General features: G+C 53.9%; 1 protein-coding gene across 3 annotated transcripts in view; it reads left to right on the top strand.

The window, feature by feature from the left end:
* Positions 1-25,367, top strand: part of MGAT5B (alpha-1,6-mannosylglycoprotein 6-beta-N-acetylglucosaminyltransferase B) — an 80,733-nt gene extending 55,366 nt beyond the window's left edge. For all 3 annotated transcript variants that reach the window (XM_008011610.3, XM_073004991.1, XM_008011608.3), the window contains 9 exons: positions 181-312; positions 2,086-2,219; positions 7,891-8,021; positions 13,081-13,236; positions 15,476-15,622; positions 15,806-15,922; positions 21,422-21,496; positions 22,842-23,098; positions 23,645-25,367. In XM_008011610.3, coding sequence (XP_008009801.3) covers positions 181-312; positions 2,086-2,219; positions 7,891-8,021; positions 13,081-13,236; positions 15,476-15,622; positions 15,806-15,922; positions 21,422-21,496; positions 22,842-23,098; positions 23,645-23,843 — 1,348 coding nt within the window. In that variant the 3' untranslated portion in view covers positions 23,844-25,367. The remainder of the gene's footprint in view (positions 1-180; positions 313-2,085; positions 2,220-7,890; positions 8,022-13,080; positions 13,237-15,475; positions 15,623-15,805; positions 15,923-21,421; positions 21,497-22,841; positions 23,099-23,644) is intronic.
* The last annotated feature ends 29 nt before the right edge of the window (positions 25,368-25,396 follow it).

Here is a 25,396-nt window from a genome sequence, read left to right as displayed (position 1 = left end):
TTGCCTTGTGCAGTGAAAAACCTACGTTACCGTACAGGGCCATCCTGCTCACTTCCTGTCTGAGAGTCTGTGCTAAGCTGTCTGCACTTTTACCGTTCATCCTGGGCTCTAAGGAACTGGGTTGGCTGGTTGGGCAGGTGGGTTTCTTGGGGCCCAGACTCTGAAGGGCTCTTCTCTCAGTAACTTAGGGGTGCCGCCAGGCCGGGGGAGCTGCCCGCTCACCATGCCCCTGCCCTTTGACCTCATCTACACCGACTACCACGGCTTGCAGCAGATGAAGCAGCACATGGGACTCTCCTTCAAGAAGTACCGGTGAGAGGGCGGCCAGAGGGTGGGCACGTGACCTGCATGCCAGGGGAGAAAGCTCCTCCTTCACACCCTGCCCCCATGTCCCCACTCGGCCAGCTGGTCCCAAGTGGGAGAACATACTGTCCTGCATCCTGCCCTCCGCCCTCCCCTCCCCTTCCCCCCTCTCCTCCCCCATGTCCCCTCCCCTCCCCCTCCCCCTCATCTCCCCCTCCCCTTTCCCTCCCCTTTCCCCATTCCCCTTCCTCCATTCCACCCTCCCCTCCCCTTCCCCCATTCCACCCTCCTCTCCCCTTCCCTGTCCCTTGCCCCTCCCCCTTCTCTCCCCACCCCCTCCCTCCCCTTCCCCCATTCCACTCTCCCCCCATTCCCCCTCCTCTTTCCCCTTCCCTCCCCCCTTCCCCCTCCCCTTCTCTCCCCTCCCCTCCCCTTCCCTCCCCTGCCACTTCCCTGTCTGCCTCCCGGCTAACACAATGATAATTAATAAACCACCCAGGGAGTTGCTCCATCACCCTCTGCTGCTTTGAGGCTGGGGGCAGGGGACCAGGGTAATCTACATGGAGTGGGGCTGAGGAAGTGGAGAGGGGTACAAGGGAATGGGACAGTAACCAGGGCTGTGACCCTGCTGTGGGGACCTTGGGGTGGGGAGAGTTGCTCAGCACTCCCCTCTCTTCCTCCACCCCACCCTCTCTCCGTCTGGAGGAAGGCCAAGACCATCGCTCCCTGTCTCACTGCAGCCAGCGGGATGTGGGGCTTAATTTAGCACAGAGAGCCCTGCTATTTATTACATGTGCTCCAGTCCCATTGACGATCCCACATGATTTTATTAGGGAAAAAAGTGACAGGCAGTGTTATTGCTTTTATTATTAATGCGTGTTCTCTATGCACTGGGCGCTCTCTCCTCCCACCCCAGGCCCCTTCCCTGGGGGAAAAGTGCCGACCTCAGCACTCCGCAGACAATTCTGGGTCACCAGGAAGGACGCTGGGGTGAGGAGCTCCTTGCAGGGCCTCTGAGTCTTGGTGCTTTTTTTCAGGTGCCCCTTCCAGGGGGCAGGGTGGGCAGAGGGCATGGCTCTGGGGCTGTGGCCCATTGAGAGTGGCCTCAGAGTTCGTCTGGCCCTGCGGTTGGCAGATCTATAGGAACAAGGCCCCTCTGTTTTGAACTTGGGCCTCCACCGCTGGAGGCAGCAGAGGGAGAAGAGCCCTGTGGAGCAGAGCCTCTGCCCAGCTGCAGGGTCCACCCCGGCTGGGACCAGCCTTGCAGAGGAGGCTCAGAAGTGCTGCCTCCCAAAGACAGCCCGTGGGCAGTGCCTGGGACCCTGCCTGTTGCATCCTGGCCCTATAGACCAGGTACATCCAGGGGTGTCAGGCTCCTGAGCAGAGGGGCTATGGACTCCCAACCCAGGCAGGTGCAGATTGTATAGAGGACCCCAGGGACAACAGAGAGGGACCCCCTCTCCAAACAGTGCCTCCCTTCTGGGTGGCAGTAATGGCTACAGTTCCTGAGTGCTAACCACGGACCGTGGGCCAGGAGCTTCCCTACAACCCTGAGACAATTGGGCTGTTGTTTTTCCCACTTGACAGATGAGACAGCACAGAGAAGTGAAGGCACTTGCCTGTGGTCACACAGCGAGGCAGTGTCCTAGTCCAAGTGCTAACACACACTGTGCTACTCTGACCCCGCCACTGGCTGGTGACAGTGCTTGTGGCTGGGGCAACTCCAGCCCAGGGACACGCAGGGAGGTTACTCACCCTGGTTCCCGGTCCCTGGGGGGGCAGGTGCCGAATCAGGGTCATCGACACCTTCGGGACGGAACCTGCATACAACCATGAGGAGTACGCCACGCTGCATGGCTACCGGACCAACTGGGGCTACTGGAACCTCAACCCCAAGCAGTTCATGACCATGTTTCGTGAGTGCCCCACAGGGCGGGGGTGGGGTCAGGGTCAGGAGGTCCTCCTCACGGTTCTCAGAGGTGGCACGAGAGGCGGCCAGGGTCTCGCTCCTCCCTCTCTTTCCTTCTCCAGCCAGTGGGGTGGTGGGACCCAGCAAGCATCGCCTTCTCCTTCTCCATAAGTGTGTGAACCGGGAAGGAAGCCTCTGGTGCTATTTGGGGAACAGGAAGCATGGAGGGGATGTCCAGGGCGGGGTGACCTCCCTGACTCCAGCAGACGTAGCCTTCACCCTCCAGGAGGGTGGCTGGGCACACAGTTCCAGAACACAGGGCATTCCAGAGTAGGTTGGAGAACTTCCCTGGGTGGAAAGGAGCAGGCAGGCAGAGGGAACAGCTGCAGTAAAGAGGGATGTGGGAAGAACTGGAAGGTTCCAGAAATGCAGGAGTGGACTTGGCTGCCAGGGCTCCAGGCAAGGAACGTGAGTGGAGCTGGGCTTCAGCTATTTGTTTGTTTGTTTTTTGAGACAGGATCTCGCTCTATTGCCCAGGTTGGAGTGCAGTGGTGTGATCTCCTAGGCTCACTGCAGCCTCGACCTCCTGGGCTCAAGTGATCCTCCTGCCTCAGCCTCCCAAGTAGCTGGCATTACAGGCATCCGCCACCATGCCCAGCTAATTTTTATATTTTTTGTAGAGAAAGGGTTTCACCAGGTTGCCCGGGCTGGTTTTGAATTCCTGGGCTCAAGCGATCGGCCCACGTAGGCCTCCCAAACTGCTGGGATTACAGGCACAAGCCACCGTGCCTGGGTTTCAGTTGTTTTTAATGATACTCTAAAATGTATATACACACTGACCTATCCTGTTAAACGCAGCTCACTGAAAACAATTTCACCTTTTCTTGACAACTCAGGGTCGGTTCTCTGCCTCCCAGGTGCATGGGCCTGCTCTTCTGGACGGCAGAGGTGCGGAGCTGTGTCCCCTCCTCGTGTCTGCTTCGCGCTGCGCTCTTCCACCTTATTGGGAGGCTCTTGGCTGTCACTTTTAATTGTTGTCAGTACATCTGCCTCCAGCAGCATCTTGCGTGTGGCTCTTTGAAGGCTCTGGGCCAGAAAGCTAGATAAGCACCCTTGTTAGGATTGCATCTATTAAATTAAGAGCACCACAGACTCTGAGCGGAGTCGTCAGGGACTTGCTTGTGAGTAAAGTATATGATTTGTATTTAGCCTGTCAAATTCATGGCATCTCTTGTGGGTGCTTGGACTATTCTTTTTTTTTTCTGATTCTCTAGACTCGAGGCTGTACTGGGGCAGATGTGATTTTTGAATAATTAAGTAATGGCATCATTGAAGGTGGAGGTTGCAGTGAGCTGAGATGGCACCACTGCACTCCAGCCTGGGCAACAGAGCAAGATTCTGTCTCGGGGGAAAAAAGAAAAAAAAGAGAGAGAGAGAAAAAGAAAAAAAGAAGGGAAGCAGTCAGATTGGAGGCTGGTAAGAGGAGCATGGAGGATCAGGGCACTAAGGAGTAGGGTCTTTTAGCCAAGGTTCCCGAGTTCACGTTGGAGGACCATTGAAGGTTCTTCAACTAGAGAATGTCATGAAGAAACTTTTTTTTTTTTTGGAGACAGAGTCTCACTCTGTCCCCCAGGCTGGAGTGCAGTGGCATGATCTTGGCTCACTGCAACCTCCGCCTCTCAGGTTCAAGCGATTCTCCTGCCTCAGCCTCCCAAGTAGCTGGGACTACAGGTGCCCGCCACCTTGCCTGGCTAATTTTTTGTATTTTTAGTAGAGATGGGGTTTCACCATGTTAGCCAGGATGGTCTCAATCTCGTGACCTCATGATCCGCCCGCCTCAGTCTCCCAAAGTGCTGGGATTACAGGCGTGAGCCACCGCACCTGGCCTTTTTTTTTTTTTTTTTTCTTTCTGAGACAGAGTCTTACTCTGTAAGGAGTGAAGTGGTGCGATCTCGGCTCCCTGCAACTTCCGCCTCCTGGGTTCAAGCGATTCTTGTGCATAGCCTTTGGAGTAGCTGAGACCACAGGCACACGTCACCTTGCCCGGCTAATTTTTGTATTTTTAGTAGAGATGGGGTTTTACCTTGTTGCCCAGGCTGGTCTGGAACTCCTGAGCTCAGGTGATCCACCTGCCTCGGTCTCCCAAAGTGCTGGGATTACAGGCGTGAGCCACTGTGCCTAGCCGGAGAAACATCTTTATTGAGGCATATTATCCTGTCGGACTGCAGGTGGCCAAAGACGATGGAGCAGGTAGGAGGGGGAAGCAGAAATGGGTTAAGAGGCTTCTGCAATATCCTGCAGTGAGAAAATGAGGACTTGTCTCAGGGTGGAGCCCACTGGATGTGGATTTCCAGACCTGGCAAACTCCTACTCATCCTTCAAAACCTCAAGTCAAATGTCTCCTCTTTTTACCATCACTTTCACTGATCCCCTCATCTACTCCAGGCAGAATGTACTGCCTCTTTACCTCTATTTTTATAATTCTTAAACTTAACTCTGTTAAAGCATATATTGAAGTATGCTAGAGTTATTTCCTTATACATTGCTTTTCCCTGATAGATCATGAACCACTCAAAAAGGCGCCACTAATTGGTTTATCTTAATCTCTCTGGAGCCAACCTAGGTCCTCAGAGAACATTAATTGATTGAATAAATCGAAGAAAATGGGGACAAAAGGGAAGAGGGAGGCTGGCCAGTTTTAATGGCTCAGAGTCCAGGAAGGAAATCAGGAGCAGGCCTGTTCCCATCTAGCTGACTAATTTCCCCAGAGAGCTAACTGGGGGAGCTGCTGCCTTTCCTGGCTATACCCTTGCTCTGCCCCCAGGAGCTCTTGGCTTAATGGTCCCTGTTATTTTAATTGGTTGCCATACTTCCCTGTTCTCCTCCGACTGGCTTAGCTAATCGTGTTCTAAATGTGTCCCTTCTGGTGGAGTTGGTGGAATGAAGGCAGTTTAGTGCAGGATTCTTCAGCTTTAGAGAGTGGTGGAAACGGGAGAGAGGGCTGGGTGGCAGCTTTGGAGGAGCCAGAGGGGAGGCAGAAGATGGGTGCTGGACAGGTAAACAGGGGCGGGCAGGGGCTGCTTTGCCTGGCGTGGACAGAGCCTCCTCAGACGGAGAGCTGTCCTGACCCTGACCACCCACAGAAAGAACTCCAGGCCTCCAGGGCTCCTCCTGACCCTCCTGAAGCTCTAGAGGAGAGATTGGTTGGTTCTGTAGTTGGATTTTCAGGCCCAAGAATCTGTGAGCTTTGCGGGCACTTACACAGGAAACCGTCATCTCTTCTAAGCTGTACCAGATGTCGATTACTACATCTTGTGGGCCTTGAGGGGTGGGTGGAAATACTACAGTAGATCTACGCATTTGATTAAAACATGCATCCCAATTGGAGAAACATTAAAATGTGGGAATGTGCATTCAAAATGAAGAACTAGGGTATTTAGAATCAAGGCTGTTGTGGGAAATCAAGGCTGAGTGGCTTCTCCCAGACTCCTCGCTCACCATAGCCCCTTCCATGCAGGAAGGTAGATTCAATATCACTGGATTCAATAAATGGTTTATTCGGGATCCTAGTGCGCAGAAAGCAGGGCTTGTGTGTCTTGCAGATTCGCAGCTCTCATGTTCCTCTTAACCCCTCCCTGGCAGACAGAGCTTTAGCAGTCACTGTGCTCCACACATGGCCATGGAATCGGAGCACGAGATCAAACACGTTCCCTGGCCCTGGTGTGTGGGTTCCTGGGAATAAATAAGTCAAATGGCGAGGAAGTCTCGGGGCGATCCCTGCTTTGACAGAGACCTAACTGCTGCAGATGGGGCCACAAAGGGAGGCACAGTCCACCCCCGAGAAGGCTTCCAGGAAGAGGTGTTGTGTGAGAGGGGCCCCGAAGGCTGAGTAGAATTTCCTCATCCAAGACAAAGGGAGGAGGGCAGTGCAGGCCGAGGGGACAGCAGCAGGGACAATGCTTGGAGGTGGGAATGGGAGGCTGTCTCCCCTGTCTCATCCATCTTTGTCCAGCATTCATTCAGCCAGCCCAGGCTCTGTTTCAGGTGCTGGGGGCACAGAAGTGAACAAAACAGAACCATGGCCCACAAGGGGCTTCTATTTTAACAATTATTATTATTGTTTTTGGAGATGGAGTCTTGCTCTGTTTCCTAGGCAGGAGTGTAGTGGCATGATCTCGGCTCACTAAAACCTCCGCGTCCCAGGTTCAAGTGATTCTCGTGCCTCAGCCTTCTGAGTAGCTGGGATGACAGGAGTGTGCCACCACACCTGGCTAATTTTTATATTTTTAGTAGAGATGGGGTTTTGCCATGTTGGCCAGGCTGGTCTTGAACTCCTGACCTCAGGTGATCCACCCGCCTCGGCCTCCCAAAGTGCTGGGATTACAGGCGTGAGCCACCACACCCGGCCTATTCTGACAATTATACATGAACAAATAAATATATAGTCTAATGTCTGGTCAGTAAGTGCTGTGATGAAAAATAAAGCTGTTAAGGGGACAATGGGTGACCGGGGTCAGGAGAGACCTCTCACGGGCCTGTGAGCACAGTTCTGTATGGAGAGGGGTTGCGTCCAGCAGGGCTCCGGGTGGGCTGGATGGTCAGAGGTGTGGTGGGAGGGGAATGGAGGCAGAGCCTGGTGATTGTGAGGTGGACTTTGGCATATGGGGTTTTATGCAGAGGAGGAACCTGATATGGCCTAGATTCAAAAGTGTCATTTCGGAGAAAAGACTCTACCAAGACAGCCACAGGAATGGGGAGGCAGCTGTCAGGGTGGTCCCACTGAGAGCTGATAGGGCCTAGGCCGGGGTGCAGTCATGGAGAAGGTGGAGAAAGTTCCACCTGGGATGACAGACGCTGCCTACGGGCTCAGGTGGAGGGCGGAAAGATGAGTCAGAGGTGCAGCCGAAGCTTGGTGCTCCAGGGACTGTGAGGAGGGCAGAGTCCCCGCTGGGTCACCCGGGGCCTCAGCCTCAGTTTCCCTATCTGAAAACAAACAGGGGGACTTGATGACCTCTTAGGCTGCTGCTGCTACTACTGCTGGTGCTTCTTCCTTCTTCCTCCTCCTCCCCTTCCTCCTCCTCTTTCTCCTCTTCCTTTTTTCCTCCTCCTCCTCTTCTTTCTCCTCCTGCTTCTTTTTTCCTCCTCCTCCGTCTCCATCTTTGTCTTCGTCGTCGTCTCCTTCTTTCTCCTTCTTGCGCAGGGTCTCACTCTGTTGCCCGGGCTGGAGTGCAGCGGTGCGATCAAAGCTCACTGCAGCCTTGAACTAGTGGGCCCAAGCGATTCTCCCACCTCAGCCTCTCGAGTGTCTGGAACTACAGGCGCCTGCCACCATGCCTGGCTAATTTTTCTATTTTTAAATAGAGACAGGGTCTCACTTCGTTGCCGAGGGTGATTTCAAACTCCTGGGCTCAAGGGATCCTCCCGCCTCGGCCTCCCAAAGTGCTGGGATTATAGGCGTGAGCCACTATGCCAGGCCTAGGTTTCCTTCTGCTCTGAGCTTTGTGGCAGTCTCTGGGAAGGGGGTTCCCAGGCCAGGGCTCTCCGGACCGCACTCCTACGCCCCGCCCCCTTTCCCACCCCTGCCAAAAGAGGACCTCTTGGGCGGAGCAGTCCAGGGAGGCCTGGAGCTGCCATTGGTTGTTTGGTGACCCCGTTCCTTTTGCATGCTCCGGCTGCAGCTCACACCCCCGACAACTCCTTCATGGGCTTCGTGTCCGAGGAGCTCAACGAGACGGAGAAGCAGCTCATCAAAGGCGGCAAGGCCAGCAACATGGCCGTGGTGTACGGCAAGGAGGCGAGCATCTGGAAGGTGAGCGCAACCCCTGCGCGCGGGAAGCACCAGCCTGCCCAGCACAGGCCCCCGCCTGGGTCCCGCATCTCCTCCTTCCAGGATGCGGCGCCCACCTCCCGCCCAAGCCCTGCATGCTGGAAATGTCTCCCATGAACAGTTCAGGACAGAAAGTTCCTAACTGCTATTTAAAGACACCCAGTCTGGAAGCTGACAGCTTGTCCCCCGGACTCTCGTAATAAATGATTCCTTAATTGAGGACTGTGACTACATCTTCCACCCTCCCAAGGAACAGATCAATAGACAATGTAAGCCCAGCAAGGGCGTCGTCGGTGGGTGGGGGGTGGTCAGGCTAGACTTGGGGGTTCTGTGGGATGAAAGGCAGAGAGAAGCAAGAGAGGCGTAGAGATTAGAACCCCATCTTCAGGGTTGGGGGTCCCCAGAGAGGAGCTGCCTGCATGGGGTGTTGTCTGTGAATCAGCACTAACCTGCTGTCTCTCTCTCTGTTCCCTGCACTCCCCCTGGCCACGAGGCAGCTCCAGGTATGGAAACCGCTTGCCGCCTGCCCCTTCTGCCCTCTGCTCCCTTCCCCGCTCCAGCAGCCACTCCAGGGGTCTCTCCTCGTGATGTTCCCCTGACTCAGGCTCTCTGGGGCTTGTGGTTCCTGTGGATGGACCAAGGTGGGGAGGAGGGTGATGGGGACAGCAGGGTCCTAGGAGCCATCTTTCCTGGCTCCTCTGTGACAGGGAGGCAGGTCCCTGGAGGTCAAGGTCCTGCTTGGCATGGCCACAGGGCAGCTCCTGGGAGTGAGAGGGACCAGCGTTCGATGGGTTATTGCATCAGGCAGGTGGCATGAGGTCAAGGTTAATAATGAAGATACCAATCAGGGGAAGCCCCTGCACCCTACATCAGGCCTGTTACATGATCGTTGGATTTAATCACTCTCACAGCTGTATTAGATCCAGCTGTCCAGCTGTCCCAGGAAAACCCCAAAATAATCATGATTTAAACAAGATAGAAGTATGTTTTCTTTCCTGCTTGCAAATTTCAGAGGTCGGGAGGGCTGGTGTGGCGTTCCCAGGGGTCTTCTTACCTTGACCCACCGTGTTGAGTTTCCACCCTGGCCTTGTCTCATGGTTCAAGATGACTACAGCCATTCGAGTCATTACATCTGCATCCCAGCCCGCAAGGAGAAGGAAGGAGCAGAGGGGGACACCACGTTTCCCGCACTGCTCATCAGCTCCATCTTGGCCACAGGGCCATGCCCACTTCCAGGGGACGCTGGGTGACTTTATTTCCAGACAGCTCAGCTCAATGTGCCCAGCCCAGTTCTGGGTTCTATGACTGAGGAAGGAGGAGAGAAGGAGGACTCGGGGGGGATCTCACCATCTGGGTGGCATCCACCCAAGAGGCTACTGTCCACTGAGAGCTTGCTGTGTGCCAGGCATTGTGCTGAGGGCTCATGTGCATCTCTTATTTCACCTTCACACCATGAGGTAGGTACTGTGTGTGATCCTGCCCACTCCACAAATGAGGACACCAGGGCACAGTGGGTTAGAAGGTGACCCATAGCTAGTAAGCACCGAGCTCATGTTCCAGCCTACATCGATCTAAGTCCAGAGCCGGGGGTGCTTGGCCCTGACTCCACAGTCTGTTCAGCATTATGAAGCCTTGGAGAATGGCAGAGAGAAGGCTTGGAAGCAGGAATCAAGGTCCAAGACCTCTGCTGAGATGTCAGAGGTCACTGTGGGGTGCGGAGGGGGGTGCTGGCAGGTGAGGCTCCCCATGCTGATTGCCACAGCTGCAGGGAGGAAAGCCCGGGAAGCTGTGGGTACTGGGCGCTGAAGAGGGCAGAGTCGGAGGGTCGTGGAACACACGGGATCTACCTTTATCAGAAAATGCTATTAAGAAACTGGCCCAAGAGAATGAGAGGTTATGAAGTCTGGAAAGAGAAAGGTTTTATCTCTAGCGCTGGAACTTCTGTGATAGCCTGAGGCAATCCTGTTCAACTAGAGACCTCAAAGAAGCTGCTTCCAAAAAAAGACATCCTTGCTCTGGTATTTGTAACCAAAGGAAGTCAGAGGTGGCTGGATGAAGAGAAAAATGAAAACAGCATCCTGGGAGAGATGCCTTCCAGAGTTCAGGGGACCAGGTGGCCGGGAAGCAGAGGAGGAAGGAGGGGAGATGGAAGGTCATTTATCATCCTTATGGGGAGCAGGAGCTGGGGACCCAGGGCAAGGCGTTGGGTGATTTTTGTGCTAAGCGGGTCTGTCTTATTCTGCATTCCCCAGAAAGTGGAGCCTGAGGCTAAGGCTTAGGTGCTATTTTAGTAGAGTGTAGTCCCAGGAAGCGAGGGTGAGGGACTGAGGGAATGAAGCAGGGAAGAGGGAAAGGCAGCTGGTTCAGGCCCAGGGCAAACCCACCCTCATCCCTGGAGGAAACATTCCAGGCCCTCAGAGAGTCATCTGGGTGAGCTTGGGTGGAACTCTTCAATCCGTAGGTGGCAACCCATGAATACATTGCAAAACCAACTCAGGGAGTCTTGACTAGCCTTTTTGGTTCGTGTACAATTTTTTGTAGAAACATATGCTTTCATTTCTCCTGGGTAAATGCCTAAGAATATAATGGCTGGTTAATACTGTAGAAGTGTGTTTAACTTTTTAAAAAAAGGTGGTCATGCCATGTTATAGTCCTACCAGCAACGTAAGAGGCTTTCAATTCTTTAACAAATTCATCAATGCTTGGGATGGTCAGTGTTGTAAATTTCAGCCATTTTAACAGGCATGGAATGGTGTCTTCTTGTGGTTTAAATTGGCATTTTCCTAATGACTAATGATGAAGATATTTTTGTGTGTTTATTAGTCTTCCATATATCTTTTTCTTTTTTTTTTTTTTTTTTGGTGATGTGTCTTTTTAAAAAGTTTTACTCATTGAAAATATTAGGTTGTTTGTATTAGGTTGTTTATTTTCTTACTATGGAGTTGTTAGAGTTCTTTGTATATTCTGGATCCAAGTCTTATATCAAATACGTGCTTTATAAATATTTTTTCCCGTCTGTGACTTGTCTCTCTCTCTCTCTTTAAACATATATATGTGTGTGTGTGTTTGTGTGTGTGTGTGTGTGTGTGTGTAGAGACAGAGAGACAGGGTCTGGCTATGTTGCCCATTCTGGTCACAAACTCCTGGGCTCAAGTGATCCTCCTGCCTCAGCCTCTGAAAGTCCTGGTATTACAGGCATGAGCCACTGTGCCTGGCCTTGTCTTTCTCTTAACAGTGTCTTTTGGCCGGGTGTGGTGGCTCACACCTGTAATCCCAGCACTTTGGGAGGCTGAGGTGGGTGGTCTCAGGAGATTGAGACCAGCCTGACTAACAAGGTGAAACCCCATCTCTACTAAAAATACAAAAAATTAGCCCGGTGTGGTGGTGCATACCTGTAATCCCAGCTACTCAGGAGTCTGAGGCAGGAGAACTGCTTGAACCCAGGAAGTGGAGGATACAGTGAGCCGAGATTGTACCACTGCACTCCAGCCTGGGCAATAGAGGGAGACTCCGTCTCAAAAACAAACAAAAAACAATGTCTTTCAAAGAACAAAAGTTCTTAATTTTAATGAAGTCCAGTGTTTTCTTTTATGGATTGTGCTTTTGGTGTTGTATTTAAGAAATCTTTGTCAAACACAAGGTTACAAAGATTTTTTCCTATTTTTTTTATAAGTTTTGTAGTTTTAGGTTTTGCATTTAAGTCTGTAATCCATTTTGCATGAACTTTTACATATAAGTATAAAGTTCTTTCAGTTTTTTGCATATAGATATCATGTTTCATGATCATTTATTGATAAAACCATCCTTCCTTCACTGAAATGTTTTGCACCTTTGTTGAAAATCAATTGACCATACTGTGTGTGGGTCTATTTCTGGAGTCTATTCTGTTCCATTGATCTATTTGTCTGTCTTGATACCAATACCACACTGTCTGGATTACTGTAGCTTTATAAGTCTTGACATCGGTAATATAAGCCTGCTAACTGTGTTCTTTCTCAAAGTTGTTTTGTCTGTTCTAGGTCCTTTGCATTTCCAAATGAGTTTTAGAATCAGCTTGTCAATTTCTACAAAAAAAGTACTGGAGGTTTGATTAGGATTTCAATGGTTATTTATTTTTTTTGAGTTCTGGAAAATGAATATGAAGAGTTATAGAGATAATTTAAGATCAAGGATGACTCTATTTTATTCCAGAGAGAATTTACTTTTACTCTTGGCTTGTAGCTGGAGGCCCTAGCAATCTCGGATCACCTTAATCAATATACTGATTGAGACAAAATGGATTCAGCCCCTGCAAGGACTGGTTTAGCTGTGTTTCATCCTTTTTTCTAGGGTGTAATTCCGCTAGTTCGAATTCCAAATATGGAGCTTCCATCAGAGGTCCCCCTCCTTCGATGAAAGAAGGGATGGACAGATAAGATGGATGGATGAGAGGATGAATGGGTAGATGGATGAGTGGATGGGTGGATGGATGAGTGGAGGGATGTGTGAGAGGGATGGGTGGATGAATGGGTGGGTGGATGAGTAGATGGGTGAGAGGGATGGATGGGTGACTGGATGGATGGGTGGGTGGACGCATAGAGTGGTAGGCGGATGGACAAATGGATGGATGGATGGATGGATGGTGGTTGGGTAGATGGATGGATAGGATGGATGGGATGAGTGAGAGAGAGAGATGGATGAATGGACTACAGAGAGCTCTACAGCTCCTCAGAGGAGCTTAGAGGTCATTAGGGGTTCAGTGGAGGCCAAGTGGCACCATGTGAATCTATTTAAATGTTGGTCCCCATAGGGTTCCTTTGGAAAGAAAACAGTTTCATGGCTAAAAGTAATCCTGAAGCCTCTGCTCTAGTCCAGTCTCTGCAACTCATAGATTTTGAGGGCCAGACAGGGGAGGGGCCTTTCCCAGTGTCCCACAGCCAGTTAATGGCCAACCTGAGACTGGGTCCACATCTTCTGACTTCCAGACCAAGGGGATTTCCTCCACCGACTTTGCCTTCTGTGGTTTGCATGAGGTTCCCATCTCCTCCTCTTCTTTTTCCAGGGGAAGGAGAAGTTCCTGGGCATCCTGAACAAATACATGGAAATCCATGGCACTGTGTACTACGAGAGCCAGCGGCCCCCGGAGGTGCCAGCCTTTGTGAAGAACCACGGCCTTTTACCACAACCTGAGTTTCAGCAGCTGCTGCGCAAGGCCAAAGTGAGCACCCATCCCCCACACCATTTTCACACATGCCAGCTGCAGACACTGAGGTCACTACCCATGCCTGCCAGGCCTGCCACCATCACTCAGCCCCCTTCCACATGTGGACATAACCCAGCATGCTCTACTGTCCTGAGCCCCACATCTGGCCAGAGCCCGGGGGCAGAGATATGGGTGCCCACCAGGCAGGAGAGGCAGGAGAGGCCCTATAGAGAAAGGGACCTGAGCAGGGCCAGCAGAGCAGCAGAGCAGCAGAGCTGTGGCTCAGTGATGGGGAAGTAGAGTTGTGCTGCCCATCCGCCCCCTTGCAGTACCAGGCCAGCCAAATGGACTCCTGGGTCAGGTCTAACTTTTGGAGACACTGAGCTGGGGTGGTTGGGTGGGTGGAGAGAGGGGTCCTGGCTAGAGTGCCATTGAGCCACGAGTCCTGAGTGACTGCTTCTGGGGTCCCTGAGCTGTACTCTTGGAGCAGCAGTTGACACAGTGAGCAAAACCCTGGCTGGACCCTGGAGTATCAGCTGAGGCTGGAGAGTCCAGCCAGCTTCTAGGCGCCCCCCACCCTCTTTTTCATGAGACAGGGTCTTGCTCTGTCACCCATGCTGGAGTGCAGTGGTGCAATCAGGGCTCACTGAAACCTTATACTCCTAGGCTCACACAATCCCCTCACCTCCACCTCCTGAGTAGCTGGGACTATTGGCATGCACCACCACACCTGGCTAATTTTTAAATTTTTTGTAGAGATGGTGTCTTCCTATGTTACCCAGGCTGGTGTCAAACTTCTGGGCTCAAGCGACCCTACCACCTCGGCCTCTCGAAGTGTTGGGATTACAGACATGAGCCACTGCACCTGACCCCAGGCCCTCTCTTGATCTCACCATAGCTTCTTTCCCAAGGCATCTTGGATGTGTGTGTGTGTGTGTGTATGTGTGTGTGTGTGTGTGTGTGTGTATGTGTGTGTTGGGGGCAGTGGAGATTCTCGTGTGCAGTGAATAACCTGAACAACCTCACAGAACAGCCCTGGATTCAGAATCATTTATTAAGTGCCTTCCAGGCCAGCCCTGTGCCCTCCTAGCACAGGTTACTTAAAAAATAATAATTTTGGCCAGGCACGGTGGTTCATGCCTGTAATCCCAGCACTTTGGGAGGCCAAGGTGGGAGGATCACAAGGTTAAGAGATTGAGACCATCCTGGCCAACACGGTGAAACCCTGTCTCTACTAAAATCCAGAAAAAAAAAAAAAAGTTAGCTGGGCGTGGTGGCATGTGCCTATAGTCCCAGCTACTCAGGAGGGTGAGGCAGGGGAATTGCTTGAACCCAGGAGGCAGAGGTTACAGTGAGCTGAGATCATGCCACCATACTCCAGCCTAGTGACAGAGCAAGACTCCATCTCAAAAAAAAAAAAATTCAACTTTTAGTTTAGGTTTAAGGGGTTCATATGCAGGCTTGTTACCTGGGTATATTGCATAATGCTGAGGTTTGGGATATGAAGGATCTTGTCACCCAGGTAGTGAGCGTAGTACCCAGCAGTTAATTCTTCAGTCTTTACCCCCTTCCTCCTCCCTACTCCAGGAGTCCCCAGTGTCTGTTGCTGCCATCTTTATGCCCATGAGTACCCAATATTTAGCTCCCACTTACAAGTGAGAATATGCGGTATTTGGTTCCTGTTCCTGCTTTAATTCACTTAGAATATTGGCTTCCTGCTGTATCCATATTGCTGAAAAGGACATGATTTTGTTCTTTTTTTAAATGTCTGCATAGTACTTTATGGTGTTTATATACCATATTTTCTTTATGCAAGCCACCGTTGATGGGCACCTGTGTTGGTTCCATGTCTTTGCTATTGTGAATAGCCTCGCACAAGTTAGGTGCTGAATAAATGTTTTTGGGGTGAGTGAGTGAGGTTCCTGGAGGTCTCTTGTAGGTGCGGGCCTGCACCTTTCTCGGCTTGAAACCCTTGCTCTTCTCTTCCTCCCTCCAGAATCATAAATCATAGCCTGATAGAGCAAGAAGAGACTATTGATAATAGCTAATTAGATCCCTTATTTCACAAATGGGGAAACTGAGGCCCAGAGAGGGGAAGTGCTTGCCCGTGGCACAAGATGTTCTGGGCTGGCTTTTCTGGCCCAGCTGCCTCCTGTGAATATCCTAAAGCCTAACCTTGTCCCCGGCATCCTGGGGCTGACCGGGCTGTGCGGTGCAGCGCTTCCTGACTACCGTGTGCCTCTTGACTCTGCAGCTCTTCATCGGGTTTGGCTTCCCCTACGAGGGCCCCGCCCCCCTGGAGGCCATCGCCAATGGCTGCATCTTCCTGCAGTCCCGCTTCAGCCCACCCCACAGCTCCCTCAACCACGAGTTCTTCCGAGGCAAGCCCACCTCCAGAGAGGTGAGTGAAAAGCATCCTGGTCCCCAATCAGGAGGGGCCAGGACAGAGACCCCTGCAGGTCCTGGAAGAGGCAGACTGAGATGTGGGGCAAAAGGAGATAGGACAAGTGGATGGGGTACCTTCCGTTGTCCCTGCCCCACTGGCAGGCACAGGGGGCAGCTGTGATCTCTGTACCCTTGCCAGGTGTTCTCCCAGCATCCCTACGCGGAGAACTTCATCGGCAAGCCCCACGTGTGGACAGTCGACTACAACAACTCAGAGGAGTTTGAAGCAGCCATCAAGGCCATCATGAGCACTCAGGTGAGAGCAGCTACATGCCGTCCAGACCACCACTAGTCCACACTGTTGGTCTTTACTCTGATTAGAAAACGGTGCCCCTCTGGTGAGTTCAGACTTGCAGGCCTGGGTTGGCAAAGGTGTCCATCCCTCCCCTGGTCAGACACAGCTCTGAGCCCGGGCATGTGGATTGGAGAGTGGAATGGGGGCCCCCATTCATCTGCCCAGGTGTGATGTGTGGGGAAATGCCTTTGTACAGTGAGCAACCTGCACAACCTTACGTGGCAGCCCTGGATCTCGAATTGTTTATGGAGCACTTTTGAGGGCCAGGTGCTAAGTGAGTGTTTTCACGATGAATGAGTGGAGGTTCTTTAAACTGCTGCAGGTGTGGGTTTGCAGCCTTTACCCAGCACATTTCAAAATATAATGTGCACACAGACCATCTGTTAAATGCAGGGCAACGCTTTGAGTAGCAAGGGGGTAGAACACCCTGGGTCTCCAGCGAACGTGGGTGCTGGTGTGTGTAGGTTCACATGTGTGGGCTGGGTGAGAGTGAGGAGGGGCTTGTGCCTGATGCTCATCTCCACAGTGGGCATGTTTGTGGCTTTTGAGCATGCCTTGTGCTTGGCTGGTTCCTTCATTCTGGGGAGGCTCAGACCTGGTGAAGGAGAGAGCCTCCTCTCACTATGGTCCTCCTGGATCCCCTTCTTGCTATAGCTCAAATAACAGACTGAGCAAAAACAATCGCTCTAGGCCAGGCATGGTGGCTCATGCCTGTAATTCAGCACTTTGTGAGGCTGAGGCGGGCGGATCACTTGAGGCCAGGAGTTTGAGAGCAGCCTGGCCAGCATGGCAGGTTTCTCAAAGTCAGGGGCTGTCTGAGATTGGATTCCTCCAGGAAGTAACATGAAAACAGGGACTTCAGCAGTAGCTTATTTGGGAGGCAACCCCAGGAAGCAGGGACAGAGGTGCCAGGTGAGGCAGGGTGGGTATCAGCAGGTGGCACCTGGAGCTCATCACCACGGGGGCCTCTGTGAGATGGGGTAGGTCACATCCCAGAACTGTCCTGCCCGAGGAGAAGGAGGCTGGAGTTGGTATCCTCCTCTTCCCATCCATCTGTGGCTGAGGGTGGCGCCTGGGATGCCAGTTCCTGACACTTTTGACCTGCACATGGATGGGCTCAGCAGGCCAGAGACAGCCCTGAGGCGGAGTCACAGGTGACTGAGGGTGGGGTGCTGATGGCCCTGCTGCAGGGAGAGGTTGTGTGACCTTGTAATGCTGGGTCCTAGCAAAGCACCGGCCTAGACAGAGTGGAAGGGATAAAAAGCTCCCTTGCTAGCTCTCAACCCAGTGTTGTCCCCTGTCCTGGGCTGGTGGCTTAAGTTCTGGCAAGGCCTTATAGAGCACAAATAAATAGAGGCCAGGTACAGGGTCTCACACCTGTAATCTCTGCACTTTGGGAGGCTGAAGTGGGCGGATCACTTGAGGCCAGGAGTTCGAGACCAGCCTGGCCAACATGGTGAAACCCCATCTCTACTAAAAATACAAAAAAAAAATTTAGACAGGCGTGGTGGCACACAATTGTGATCCCAGCCACTCAGGAGGCTGAGGCAGGAGAATCGCTTGAACCTGGGAGGTACAGGTTACAGTGAGCCAAGATCATGCCACTGCACTCCAGCTTGGGTGTCAGAGCAAGACTCCGTCTCAAAAAATTTTTAAAAAGACAAATAGGAACTTGGCCCCTTGGCCATGCCCTAGGGCCAGGTATTTGACTGGTACCAGTTTATAGGCTTAAATGGGGCTAGAAGTACCAGTACGAGGAAGGAGGCCTTAGGTAGGGACCTCAGTGCATAGGAAAGAAGATTGAAGGGGGTTAACGGATTAATTTCACTGCTGGAAACTGACCAACCCCAGCCCACTGCATGGGGAAGCTGGCAGCAAGGTGCACAGGTAGGGAAGGGGGCTCCTCCCACCCCACAGTCTCCTCCTGCTCCTTCTCCCCACTTCTCCACCCACCTGCCTCTGCTCTCCTCCCTCTCCCCTCCCATTACAAACCAATCTTCCAAGGCTTCTCCTACAGAGGGGCTTCAGCAAGGCTGGGGAGGGGGACTACATAGACTTTTCCAATGTGGGGAGCAGGGTTGGCCCAACCTCCAAGACACATTGTTGAACTGAATGAGGAAGACACTCCACCCTGTGGATAACTTGCCCCCTGGAGGCCCAGAAAGCAGGGTCAGGGGAGGGCTGCGTGCATGAAGGTGCTGGGATAGTCGCAGGTATTTCTGGTTGGACACATAAGAAATTGATAACTAGGGGAAGGACTGAGTGTCTGGGGTGAGAGGAAACTTCCCTTTCATTGCTTTCCCATTTGATTTTTTTTTTTTTTTACATGAACATCTGTTTAATTTTGTTAATTAATTAAAAAATAACAATTACAAAGGGATTAAGGAAGCAAGGTATTGCAAATCCGACCAGCTGAGTCTTGTGCCGGGCCCCAAACCAGCTGAGGCCCCTCTGCCTTCAGGCCCCTCCTTTCTGTGGGCCCCACCCCTCCGCATAACAGTTCACCCCGTCTTAGCTCACAGCAACTCAAAAACGTTCATGTGCCCAAGAGTCACCCGGGGGAGGGGCTTAAATGCAGATTCTCGATCCATCCCGCACCTTCCCATTTAATAGGACCCAGCTTTGCGTGGGAATCTGCATTTTAAATAAGAACTCTGGGTAATTCTAATAATCCCATTTTATTATTTTTTTAAAATATTATTTTTATATTATTTGAATAGAGACAGGGTGGGGGGGTGGGTCTCACTTTGTTGCCCAGGCCAGTCTCGAACTCCTGGGCACAAGCGATCCGCCCACCTCGGCCTCCAAAAGTGCAAGGATTACAGGCGTGAGCCACCATGCCTGGCCTAATAATTCTGTTTTAGAAAACAGGTTTAGGGCCAGCTGGTGGAGGCTGAGAGCAAATGAGGGCCGCCATCAGTGGGAGCGGCTTGTTCAGCAAGTCCTGTGGCCTTTTACAGGGAAAGGGAGGGAGGAGCGGCCAGGATGGGGAGAAAGAGGTGAGAAGAGGAGGTGAGAAGAGGGAGATCTAACACACAGCCCAGCCGGCCCCTGGCCTGACAGCCATGGAAAACCAGGGCCCGGCACCCCTTCTGTGTCTCTGCACCTCCCCGGCTTTGCCTGTGGGCGTCTCTGTGTCCAGAGCAAGACCATTCAAGGTGATGCCAACACCGGCCTCCGCCGCACCCCTCCCTGCTGTCATTCCCGCAGGCCAGCAGTTCCCAGGCAGGACCAGCACCTGTCACTCTGTCAAGACTGATGAGGGTGCACAGCTGTAATTAGACCTAAGGAGGGTAATTTCCAGGCCAGGCAGGCTGGCTCCTCCGGCAGGAGATTCGTGGTAGGCGGAACGTCACCCCTGGCTGTGAGTGTTCGCTTCACACAGGGACCTTTGAGTTACCTTATGACAAGAGCTTCAGACACAGGAGCGAGAGTAACTCAGAGATCTGCTGTCACGGAGAGGGGGAGCGGCATTTGGAGGGGAAAGCTCTTCTCTGGGGAGTTTTATTTATAACCTGGGAGTGAAGCCTTGTCCCTACAAGACCCCCAGAAGTGTGTGGGGCTCAGAGGCTCCCAGGACTTTGTTATGGGTATTTAGGGAACCAGCTGGGGCAGCAACTGGCTGCCAGGGTCTTCTTGGGCCATCAGCTTGGGAACGAGAGCAGGTTGGGACAGGGCTGTGCAGAGCGTGGGGCTTCAAGGCTGGACTGAGGATGGGACCTGCAGATTCTCCAGGACTTCGAAGTTGCCCCAGTGTTAAGAATACCCGTGCACAGTGCCGGGGAAAGTCAGTGCTGGGGCAATGTCCGGCTTTAAGGACATCGGTGACTGCTGCTTCCCTGGGACCCTTGAGTGTCAGGAATGTCCCCTTGGCCACAGGCCCCAGGATGGGTCTCCTAAGAAACACAGGAAGCAAGACCGAGCTTGGCACAATTGAACTTTCTAGCACCACCCAACGCCAATGAGGAAGAAAGGAGGTGGTTGCAGGCTTGAATCAAACAGTTAGATTTCACCCACTGGCTAAAGACAGGAAAGTGGCCTCATTAAGAGATGGGCTGGGCCAGGTCAGGTGCCACCAGACATGTTGCGGTGGGGAGGTCGAAGGCTAAAACAGACCTTTCTCTGAGTCTGGGATGGCTCCTTCCCGGGTCCTGACCGCTGCCCCTGCCCTTCCAGGTCAGGGATTTCCTCCATGGTGGCTCCGCGCTGGGCCTGAGAAGGTTAATGGAACAGGAAGGGGTTGGTTGATTAAGAAGTGGGGGGAGGCAAGAGTACCCCCTTACTCCTCTGTCACCTCTTCCCTCCATTTCCCTGGCTTCTTGGACCCCAGTTACTCCGTGCATCTGCCCACATGATAGGTTGCTGTGTGACTATTAGATATTTATTTATTTATTTTTGAGACAGAGTCTCGTTGTCACCCAGGCTGGGGTTTCACTAGTACAGTCTCAGCTCACTGCAACCTCCGCCTCCCAGGTTCAAGCGATTCTCCTGCCTCAGACTCCTAAGTAGCTGGGATTACAGGCACCTGCCACCATGCCCAGCTAATTTTTTTGTAGTTTTAGTGGAGCCAGGTTTCACCATGTTGGCCAGGCTGGTCTCGAACTCCTGACCTCAGGCAATCCGCCTGCCTCAGCCTCCCAAAGTGCTGGGATTACAGGTGTGAGCCACCACGCTGGATGACTATTAGATATTTAGACAGACAGCCCATGGTCTCTGTTTGGGGGTTTGTGCCTGTGGGGGCAGGGTACTTTGCAAATGTCCTCTCATTCCCGCCGGCTGGGAGATGTCCCTGTGTTCCTCTGCATGAACGTCCCATGTCTTGGGCAGGATACAGGCAGAGCTGGGGATGCCTTTTCATTCCATGGCTATTTCCTGAGCACCCACTGTATGCCAGGTACTGTGCCAGGCACCAGGGATTCAACGTGAACAAGCCGTAGTCCCCACCCTCAAGGGGTCCATAAGTTCACGAGAGACATGAGGAATAAACAGGAGACAACACAGGGGCTCATTCTGTGCTGGGGAAGTCTGGGGTGCTGGGAGCCACCACTGGAAAGTGTTCCTGTAACAGGAGTGGGGGTGGGGTTCAGGGAAAGCTCCCTGGAGCAGGTGATGCCTAAGAGGGTGGGTGGGCTGTGGGAAGAGGAGGTGTCAAAGCCCAGGAAAGGACAGAGTATGAGCTTTATCCCCAGTGCAGTTGGGACCAGGACCTGGGAGGGGCGGGGAGGGATGAGGCTGGGCCTCGTGGGTCCTGAGCCTGAGTCCCGGAGGACCACTGGAGGGTATGCAGGGAACAGGGACTCTGAGCTGGGCAGAAGGGCCAGGTGGATGGGGTGGTCACCTCCCTGGGCATGGCACAGGATATGAGAGCCCACCAGACCTCCACTCCCAAGGCTGAGCATGGCAGGGCCCCCAACAGCTGGGCCTCCTCCCACGCTATGTGTCTTCCCGTCCCTCCCACAGGTAGACCCCTACCTACCCTACGAGTACACCTGCGAGGGGATGCTGGAGCGGATCCACGCCTATATCCAGCACCAGGTCAGTGAACTCTCTGGTCTCTGCCCCAGATCCCGTCAGACCAGAGGAGGGGGCTGAGCCAGCTGCCCAGGGACCTGCACCCGTGAAGTCATCCAGCTCCCTGTTCCCTCCTCCAGCCTGTCCAGTCTGTTTTCCCAGAGTTCCCTCAGGGCTGGAGACAGGCAGGCCTGACTGCGGGTGTAGAAAGCAGCACTGCTCGGGGCACCCCTGCCCGAGGCCCAACTTTAGAGCTGAACTCCACGACACTAACAGAAACACAAAGACTTTCATTCTTAGAAAGCAGTGGTTGGAAAGTCTGGTAACTGATTGGGATTTGGTAACTGGGAAGTGAAGATCCCCGGACTCCCCACCCACCCGCTAAGGATGGCAGTGAGACTGGAACAGGAGATTGGGATCTCTGCCCTGAGAAACCAAGGACAGCCCCACGGTTTCGAAAGCTCGGCCACCCCAGCCCCGCAAGGGAGCACCCGGGCAGGCAGCTGTCCCAGGAGTACACTCCTTTCTCCTCCCACGGGTGCTCAGAGTGCCCGGAAGTAGTGGGTGAGAAGGAGGATGTACCCTATTCCTGAGGAGTCCTGGCCCCCCACTGCGTCCTGGTGGGTCTAAGCCACCGTGAGGGCTGCAGGTGGCCCAGATGGAGCGAGGGTGATGCCCGGGGTGGGCCTTGGGCTCGGGGGCCCTGGGGCAGGTGGCTGTATGGCTGTGAGAAACTTCCACGGATAGTGCGTGGCCTCCCTTTCCATCTTGTTGGCCCCACCAGTGTTAGGGGCCGGGAGAGTCTGGTTCTCCCCTGTCCCTTTACAGATGGGAATACCGAGGCCCCCAGGAGGGAGAGCGTGTTCAGGTGACAGGGTGAGGGTCAGGGCCGTGGCCAGAACCCAGGACTGAACCCAGACAGGAAACTCACAGGAAGGCATTCGCGGGGCCCTCCGACCCCTGGAGTTGAACCCTGCAGGGAGAGCCTCACGGCCAGCCTGGGGCCGTGTCCCCATGGAGGGCAGGGCTCGTGGGCCCCAGAGTAGAAACCCCAGCCTGACCTGAGCGTCGAGGCTGCTCCAGGGCAGACAGGATGCAGAGGGCCCTGAATCCAAGTCCTGTTCTGCCATCCAACCCCAAGGCCCTGGGCAGGTGCTGTGACCTCTGAACCTCTATAATTCCTGTAAGCGATCTGGAGACACGAGTGTCCCTGAGAAGTAAATGAAATAATGCAGGTAAAGCTACCCGGTATTCAGTAAGCGCCCAATAGTGGTGGCTCATACTGGCACGGCAGGGCCACACCTTCAGGTGTCTCCCAGGCACACCTGGGTCACATTTCCCTGCCCTAACACTGCTCTCCTTCTTGCAGGACTTCTGCGTAGCTCCAGGCCCTGCCCTACCAGGGGCCCACACCCCGCAGAGCCCCTTTGTCCTGGCCCCCAATGCCACCCACCTCGAGTGGGCTCAGAACGCCAGCTTGGCCCCTGCGGCCTGGCCCCCTGCACACTCCCTGCGGGCCTGGCTGGCCACACCTGGGAGGGCCTGCACCGACACCTGCCTGGACCACGGGTTGATCTGTGAGCCCTCCTTCTTCCCCTTCCTCAACAGCCAGGACGCCTTCCTCAAGTGAGTGTGCCCCTCACCCAGCCCCTATCCTCACTGGCCTAGCTGGGCTCACTGAGAGCTCTCACACCCAGAACCGGCCCTCAGCCCTGCCAGTCGGGGGGATTTAATGCTTTCCAATGAGTCAGGAAGGATCCAGAAGGGATCCTCCAGGCCATTATCCAGGTCACTGCTGCCCTACTCTTGGCCAAGCCCTAAACTACCAGGGAAAGCTCCTTCCAGTGCCTGCCGTCTTCCACCCACTCAGCCGCCTACACAGCCTATTTGGGCATTGTCCTATCCCAGACCATGAAAACTGTCCCGGGTGCTCCTCCTACTGGGGCTGCCTGGGTCCCCAGCCCCTCCAGGCCAGGCCCCTCTCTTCTCCAGGGGTCCCTGGGTAGCACGTGGGATAAAGGAGCCGTAACACATCTCCTTACCCAGTCTGGGATGGGGATGGGCCAGAGAAGTGGGGCAGGCGGGTCTAGGCTGGGGGCAGCCCTTACCCTGCCCCAGCCCTTCTGCCCAAGTGACCAACGCTGAGTGACGGTGCTGTGCGGTGCCTGCCAGGCTGCAGGTGCCCTGTGACAGCACCGAATCGGAGATGAACCACCTGTACCCGGCCTTCGCCCAGCCCGGCCAGGAGTGCTACCTGCAGAAGGAGCCTCTGCTCTTCAGCTGTGCTGGCTCCAACACCAAGTACCGCCGGCTCTGCCCGTGCCGTGACTTCCGCAAAGGCCAGGTGGCCTTGTGCCAGGGCTGTCTGTGAGTCCACCTCTGCCGCCCTGCCTGGCACCCATGCTGGCTCTCTCCTGCCACAGGAGAAAGCACCAGCAGGTTCTGAGCTCCGGCTGCTTGTCCTTCTTGCAACCCCTCCAGGCCAGAGCTTCCTTCCTTAGCCAGGAAGCTGGCAGAGGAGAGCTGTGCACAGGAATAGGAGGAGGCAGCACGTTGAGCCCCTGGGACCTCCCAGGCAGGCTCCTGGTTCTCTCCTGGGGACTCACGGCAGCATCATGGCCAAGAAGATGTCGGACTACTCAGAGTCCTCATGGCCCAGGAGCAGGTGGTCGGAGGCCCCTGGCTTTGTGCAAGGCCAGATCTGGGCCATGTGGTGAAAGGGGCCCAGTCATTCTTGGGCCCAGGATGGGGCCTCTAGACTTGCAAGGGAGAGGAGCAGGGACCAGACTGCCCAGTGGTCCTTGAAGGAGGACCAAGGAGGGGCCCTCCCCATGGCCCTGGAGAGCAGGCCTGGGTGGTACCTGCTCCAGGCAGGGAAACTGGGGGCTCGCCCTCCTTTATGAGGGAAACCAGGCACACAGGGCCCACTGGTGTTTGGGATGTGGACAGAGGGGCAGGGGGCTGGGAGAAGGCTAAGCTAAGGAGTCCTGTTTGTGCCTCCCCTTAGCCCCTTCCCTCCTGATTTCCCGATTCCCCCACCCTCCTTCTACACTTGAGGACCACAGTTGGGGGTGCAGGAACCACCCAAACCCTAGTTGAATTGTTTCTCTCTCCTGCTTGTTCCAACCCTTTTCACTCTGGGCTTCTCCCAAAACCCATCCTGGCATGACCTGTGACTGACTCCAGACGGTGGATTTGTTCCAAAGCCTCAATCCCTACCCCCTCCAAGGGGCAGGTTTCCACCCCAGCCTCAGAGAATGGGCTCTGGGACCCCCGCCCGGGGGTGGCCTTCATGCACCAGGCACTTCCACAGGTGCTGACTCCCCAACTCCCCAGCATCTTTTGCAGACGAGGGCTTGGGATGGAGCCTTAGCCCCATGGTACGCCCTGCCCAGTTTCCAGTTGCCCTGTGTGCTTACCCCAGATGACCTCCCAGCCCATCAGTGCTGAGTCCTCATCCCTACCTCCAGCTTCCTCCGGCCTCAAACGGCCTCCAGATCTAGCCGTCCTTCTCCGAGTGGCATGCCTGCCCCAGGATGCCCCCTCCCCCTCCGCCCATGCTGAGCCCCGCCTGCCTCAGCGGGTCAGGCCTTCAGAACACTGCCACCCACCCAGTTTTATAATCCTGCTCCCACCCACCAACCTAGGCCTGCTCCTCCGCCCTTCCCAGGAGGCAGCCCCGGGATGCTGAGAGTTGGTGGAGGGGCCAGGCCGGACACTTCCCACGGGAGTCCCCTCCAGACATGGCTGGCCCCTGCAGCCGCAAAAACCACGATGGCAAAAAAAACTCATTGGTTCCCAAGGACTAACCTGTGGGGGAAAGCAATAGAGACACTCTTTTTCTCTCTTTTTTTAAAGATTTATTTCTTGAAATAATAAATATTTTATTGGGATGTGAGATGCAGAAGAGGAACTGTGCTGATT

The sequence above is a fragment of the Chlorocebus sabaeus genome, chromosome 16, assembly GCF_047675955.1.
Source record: "Chlorocebus sabaeus isolate Y175 chromosome 16, mChlSab1.0.hap1, whole genome shotgun sequence".
Classification (NCBI taxonomy): Eukaryota; Metazoa; Chordata; class Mammalia; order Primates; family Cercopithecidae; genus Chlorocebus; species Chlorocebus sabaeus.
The sequence above is the reverse complement of the archived record's forward strand: the minus strand, read 5'-3'. Positions and strand labels throughout refer to the sequence as shown.